The sequence below is a fragment of the Paroedura picta genome, chromosome 10 (genome assembly GCF_049243985.1).
Source record: "Paroedura picta isolate Pp20150507F chromosome 10, Ppicta_v3.0, whole genome shotgun sequence".
NCBI lineage: Eukaryota > Metazoa > Chordata > Lepidosauria > Squamata > Gekkonidae > Paroedura > Paroedura picta.
In genome coordinates, this window is record NC_135378.1 from 54,840,863 (window position 1) to 54,847,957 (window position 7,095).

General features: G+C 38.5%; 1 protein-coding gene across 3 annotated transcripts in view; it reads left to right on the forward strand.

The window, feature by feature from the left end:
- The window catches only part of MGAT4D (MGAT4 family member D), a 42,636-nt gene that overhangs the window by 14,362 nt on the left and 21,179 nt on the right, over positions 1-7,095 (forward strand). Inside the window, exons 2-4 of one of the 3 annotated variants that reach the window (XM_077300228.1) lie at positions 1,773-1,901; positions 4,227-4,367; positions 6,885-7,018. In XM_077300228.1, coding sequence (XP_077156343.1) covers positions 1,773-1,901; positions 4,227-4,367; positions 6,885-7,018 — 404 coding nt within the window. Of the gene's footprint in view, positions 1-1,772; positions 1,935-4,226; positions 4,368-6,884; positions 7,019-7,095 lie in introns of all 3 variants that reach the window. The other 2 variants (XM_077300227.1, XM_077300229.1) reach the window with 2 other exon arrangements.

Sequence of the window (7,095 nt, forward strand, 5' to 3'; positions counted from 1 at the left end):
AGAGTGATGCCCCAGAGGGCATAGGAGGAGGAAGAGGCAGTTGAGGGGTAACACACTGCCTATCTGATTGGCTCTCCGCCTTCCTCCCAGCTCCCAAACCGGTTTACCTTTAAGAGGTAGGCCAGCAGAGCATCCTTTCCCAGCCTTAGCTCCATCTCCAGTATCGTGGGCATCCCCCACCTGATTGGTCCTCAAGGGAGAGTGATGCCCTGGATGGCCAAGGAGGAGGAAGAGGCAGTTGCAGGCAACACACTGCCTATCTGATTGATCCTCTAGAGCAAGTGACCCACTGGGGGGCCAATCAGATAGGCTATGCGTTGTCCCTTTCATCTTTATTATGTTTGATGATCATGATGGTGTGATTTACCTCTATGCCATGAAAAGCTTCATTTATTGTTATGAAGCTTCATTTTTTATTAACAATAAACAAAAATTTATTGTTTTCCATACATTAAGCCTCCATTAAGGGGCAAAACATTTTTTCTACGGGTTGTTGGAAACTCTAGAAACTCATGTGTGTATTTGTGTATCAGCTTTTAAATACTTTTCTGCTTGATTTTCTCAGGCCTCTCAAATGTTTGTTAAAAGGCTCATGGAACTACGCATAAAGTTCCATGCTGACCTGGGCTGCGCACCTGTTTGATAAGGCCAAGCAAAGGCAATTTCTGTACAAAAGGATAATTTAACCAACATAATGTTTGTTTCGAAATGCCAGTGTTTCATTGTTGCCTAACAAAACATTATTCTTGGTTGCCACTTCTCCTGAGTTTCCTTCTCATATTGTTGCTACCCCATCTGCCTGCACCAGCTACATCATATCCTTCTTTCTTTTTGGTCCAGAGGAATTGGAATGACGGTGCAGTGCCATTTTAGACGAGAGAACCAACTAGGTGCTCCTCCGCTGTTTTTGGCAACTGAATGACTCAGACAACCCTGGGGATCTGGAGGGAGTAAAGACTGCTAATAACTTTTACAGAACATCAATTATACATTAATTTGATAAGTGCTTTACAGTATGTAAGATCCACCCTGGAAGATAGGCTATTTTGCATGTGTGCCATCATAATGTTCTCTGAGCACAACTGAAAATCAGACCTGTAATGTTCAAGTCTATTTTACTGAAGCAAATGAGCAAAGCTTTCATTGTCAGTTAATGAAGTTTTGCAGGACAAAGCCTGTGCCATTCAGCTGTGTTTTGTTCAGTGATCAGTGTAACAGTGGCATGTTTAACTGGTTCTCATAGGGCACCTTTGGGAAACATAAAAGTAAAAAGGGTCATCAATCTGTAGTCTGATTTTACTACGTGTTGGTGAGGAAACTTATGGTCAATTATCTTATCCTGCATTTTCTGTTCAACTAAAGTTTAGCTGGATGAGTAATTAGCTTAGATTTGTATTTCACTCAGGAACAGAGGTATTGATCTATTAAACCATAAATGCAGACATAAAGGCCTATAAAGCCAGATGGAGGCAAATGAGTTGCATTTCCTTCTACAAAACTGTTCAATCTAAAGCATAGAGGAAAATATCATGCACCTTATCCAGCAAGTCATTAATATAATTCCAGAGGACTAGCCATCTTAGTTTGTTGGCAGCAAAAATAAATGAATCTTGTGGCACCTTAGAAATAATACAGTTTTTCTTCTAGCATAAACTAAACTACATAACCCAATGTATTGGGTCCTCACTGGTTTCCATTCTGCCATTCACAACTCTGTGTCCCATAGATGATTGCACCATAAAGAAAAAAAATATTTTCATTTACAATTGCAGGAACTGATTTAGATGTGTACCAAAGTCAGTTTTTGGAACTTCACCAAAGACTCTTGTTTGCTGAAAAAGAAAATCAAAAAAGATCCCATGAGCTGAACAGTGTTTTGAATGAAATCAAGAGAGTAGTTGGTGAGCGGACCAATGTTTCTACAAATGTTACAGGTTTGTGGTTGTTGGGTTTTTTTTTGGGGGGGGGGGTGCTACTAAGATTTCATAACCTAAAAAAAAACTTGTTTCCCGAAAAATATAAGGAGACCTAACTTTATCAGGCTGTATTGTAATACAAGGCAGTCAACAGTCACATGGACATTTCCCCTTATTTTACATCAAAAAAGGCAAGACACTTTAAAAAAAAGAAAGAAAGCTGGGAACTAGTATACCATTACATTAGATCCCAGTTTAGAGTCCCTATTTGTAATTGAGAGAAACATTATTTTGGTCAAGCACTTGCATAACACAACATGGCAAACTGGAGTTGGATTCAAGACTTCTGAAACCAGGAAACCTGTTGTCAAGTTCTGCATGTGAAGAAGGATAGGAGCATGCAAAGTTTGTGCTTGTCACAAACTATTAGATTTGCTCATGACAACGTAATGTAGCCTAATTATCATGTGGTATAAAAAGATAACAAATGCTTTAGGGCAATTTAATCTAGGATATAACCAATGCAGGCCTTCAAACCTTATGTCCTCCACATATGGAGGACATAAGATTTGAAGTGTTATCTGCACTTTGGAGTGTTATCTGCAGCTGCTTTTAGCAGATGATTCTAGAGATATGAATAATTTAAGAAGAACTCTGGGATTGGTTATTTACAATCATGATAGATAGCATCCAACGCATGTATACATTTTGTTGAAGAAACATACTCCCCCCCCCCCTGAACAAAATAGGTTATTCTGAAATACATTATTACAGTTTTATTTTCCAGTCATGCTCAAAAAATTTAAAGGAGAAGCTTTCATTGAGTTTAATCTTTAAAAATAGACACCAAAACCAAAATGCATTCCATTTTGTTTTAGATTTGACTTCTCCTTAATTTTTCCAGACATATTTGTGTTCTAACAGTAGTTTTTTTTAAAAAAATGAAAGTCTAACTCAATTGGCTCCAAGGCTACTTTTTTTGTTGCAAAGTTTTCCCAGCTGCACTTTAATGGTCACAGAATGATGGATGAGGTTAGACTTTAATGGTGCAAGAGCAGCTACCCCCCCCCAACATGAGTGTTCTCTTTTGCTCATTCATGGTCAGGAGGGAATGAGGGTGAGGAGAGGAAGGAAATGCCATCTGCAGCACCACTCAGTGCAAGTGGTTCTATAAGTTTAAGAAGTTGGGGGGGGGGGACACCATGAATATGTGTCTCGTTTTCTGCTTATAGCTTATATTCTGCTTCCTTTTCCTCCCTGCTTTTCATCTTGATGGTTACATGGCCTCCAGGAGTTAGTTTGTGGTCACAATGTATTTGGCTAATTTACTGTGCAATCGTAAACAAAGTTATACCCTTCTAAAGCTAAGGCCCAGACTAGATGTAACTGTGGGAGTTCCACATATTTAAGCACAGAACAGCATAAATAATGTAGAATATAATGGAACATGCAAGTTCTTAGTTTGCATGATTCAAAAGCACCTGAAGAATATCCTACAGAGGACATTGGAGGAGATGTGTATTTAGCATAGTTGGAATTGCATTTCCTGATATTTTTCAAATAATCTCCTCCAGCAACCTGGAGACTTCCTGCACCTTTGATCACACTTCCTCCCTGCTTGCCTCCAGAACAGACGGAATGAATTCAGAACAGTTAGACATATAAAAAGTTTCTCCTCTTAATAAAGCTATTTTATTCTTTTAAGCAGCTTGGTGCTTTACCCCTCTTTGCATATTCAAACTCTGCTGACAGAATAATAGGACCTGAGTCTGATTTTAAGAGCAAAAGTGTTGCTTGAGTGTGGAGAATTCTGTCCCCTCCCACAATTTACTTCCATGCTGTAGGTTATTGTGCAAAATACCTCAAAATCAAGACATGCTTTGCAATGTTGATGAAAAACCGATCATGAAATAACTTGAAATATCAATGGTACTAGAAAATGAACACTTTCACAATGCAATCCATGTATATAAAAGCAAAAAGTGACTCTTATATTTGATGTTTGATTTCGTTCTTCAGAAGTAAGCCAAACACCATTAAGAAAAAAAGTAGAAAATCCCATTGTCTAGTCTGGTCTAGATGCTGGCTTGTGGATTAGACAAGCACAAAGAGTAACATTTCACTAAGGAAAAGGCAAAATGTTACCGTATTAAACATGTACCTATTACCCATTGATTTGCTAGCACTACATTAGTAACCATAGTGCTGTGTTAATACAGTAGATATATAATGCTGGCATTGAAGGTAGGAGTTATAAGTGATTAGATTAGATGCTAAAGTCAGTTTCTCCCTCTTTCCTTCTTTTTCAAGACTCTGCAAAGTGGAATATGTTGAGTGTCGCCAGCAGACTCCCAGTACATCTAACCAATATTCAGTACTATCTACCTCATCTCCAAGAGCATGAAGATGGAATTTACCCAAATGTTGTAATTGGGCAAGGAAGAACTGGAGGTGAGAATACAATTTAATGTTTGGTATTTAAAAATTTAAACGTATAAACATGCCCTGCCTGGTCTAGCAATTTGTTGCTGGCATAGGGACTCTAGTGCTTAACGCTCCTCTTTCTAAAACATTTTAAGTTTTATTAGAGACATTAATTTGGGGGGGAGATTGTTCATACCTGCACATTCCATTGATATGTGTGGAGAGCAGGGCCAGCAGAAGAGATCTGGGTTCATGTGAGGCCTGCAAGCACACAGGTCTTTGGATGGTAAGAACTTGTTTTAATCCACTCCACCAGCTCATATAAAATCCATACAAAAATTCCTTATAAAGTCTCAAGTGTAGAATCACTGCTGACACAGTGCAGAGATATACTAGTTTTGCCAGCCTACCTGTTATGACAGGCAATCTCCTGTCACCACTATGGGACTTTTGATGCTGCTCAAATGGATGGTGGTTGGGAATGGTGGAAGATGTCATTGAAACTCAGAAGTGGTGACATGACATGATGCTCTAGTATTTCTAAAGCACTGATTTCATTACTTATGTCATTCCTCCCCTCTCCCCTTGCAGTATTCCCATGTTTCCCATGGGGGTTCAAGCATCTGCCTGGTAAGCCTGAGATGCACACATGGAGCTGTCCTGGCAATGAGGCCAATGGGAAACCTTTCCTTGTGGGCAGATCAAGTATGAAAGCTCCCACATGCTTAAGAAGGGATCTCAAGACAGACCAGCTAAATATAGGGTTGGGTTTCAAAATATGACAGTAATTATTGGCATTTAATTGTTGCTTGAAAACCAAATCCCACAGACAGGCCTAATATACTATGAATATTGGGCATCTTTTTCTTTCTTTAAACAATCATTTGTGCATAAAACTTAAGACAAGTTCTGGACCTCTAGCATAGCTTGACATTCTTCAGTAGCCTCCTGCTATTGTTGCATGTTCATCAACATTTGGAGGCGATACTTTTTATCATTTCACTTGAACACTATCCTCAACCCAAAACTGCATATATGAGCAATTATGAAGCAGTTGCTGTACAACAGGGATGCCAGCCTTCAGCTGAGGCCTGAAGAGCTCCTGGAATTACAACAGATCACAGAGATCAGTTCTCCTGCAGAAAATGGGTGCTCTGAAGGACAGACTCCATGATGTTGTATTCCACTGAGGTTCCTGGCCTCCCTAGGCTGTACTCCCAAATCTCCAGGAATTCATACCCTGGAGGTAACAACCCTACCCCTCTATCTCCTGCAGTAGCCAAGGGAACCTGGCAACCCTATGGTGCAACACCCTAATAAACAGCTGTAACAAGAAAGTTGTAGAATTATGCTTATAGAAATACTGAATTAAAACAAAACTATGCAAAAATCAATATTTTAATCACATGCACCTTCAAACACACTTGATTAGTGAACTGCTACCCTATTTTATTTGTGCACCAATCCCATGGTGAAAATGGAGCCAGAACAAAGCTAAGATCATCTAGTCAGCTTCATGGCTAAGTGAAGATTTGGACTCCAATATTTTGTTAACTAGAACAAAGTTTTGCTCTAGTGGCACCTTTAAGACCAAGAAGTTTTAATTTTGAGTATAAACTTTCATGTGCATGTGCATGTGCATGCACAATTCTTCAGATACCTGAAGAAGTGTGCATGCATTCTTCTTATGCACAGGTACATCAATACTGATCACAGTGATATTAAATCAAGATGGCTAGCCGTAATAGGTTGCTAGTAGCAGTAGAAAAGAGCAAGATTCCAGTAACAACAAAAAAGACTAACAAAATTTGTAGCAGGGTATGACATTTTGTGAGTCAGTAACTCACAAAAGCTCATCTCCTGTCACACTTTTTTAGTCTTTAATGTGCTACTGGAGTCCTGTTTTTTTGTTTTTTTTTACTGCTACATACAAACACAGCTACCCATCTTAACCTATCTTACTGATATAAATGTGTGGCTAATTACTGATGTCTTTTCTATTTAGGTTAATTTGCTCACAGTAAAGGGCAATCAAAAGAGATCTAAATACAAAAATATGATAAAATAAACATTTAGTGGGGGCTATAAAATATATCCAAAGTAAGGAAGTATCCTGACTGAAAAACTATTGGCGTAGTCCAGTAGGTTAAGGATAGCCAAGGAATTGGTATAAAGTAGTGATTCCTAACTTTTTTGAGATGGCGACCCACAAGTCCCAATGACCCACGTAAAATAACCAAAAACAAAAAACTCAATATCCATTAATCAAGAAAACTGTAAAAGTCTGGGACTCACTTTCACAACCTTCATGACCTGCTCGGACCCACAGGTAGAGGAACACTAGTATAAAGGACTACATTATGACCAACATGGAATAAAGTTTCACATTTTACCCAATAATTGATTGAAACCAATTTATTGATTTCTTTGATTAGGTCCATCATTTGTAGGGTCATGTTGTATCATTATGATCAATAAAAGCAGTTATATTTTTAGCCAATGCTATTTTCTCTAACAAAATGGCTGTAATTCCTCTCTATGCAGTGTCCCTGGTAATGGGAATTCCCACAGTGAGAAGAGAAAAACAAACTTATTTGATGGGCACACTGAATTCCCTTTTCTTTGAAATGTCGGCAAAACAGAAGAATGATTGTGTAATAGTTATCTTTGTAGCAGAGGTAAGACACTATGAAATTATAGAGTTAACAGAAAGAAAATGTAGGGATTTTGTTTATATACAGTAACAATCTCTGCT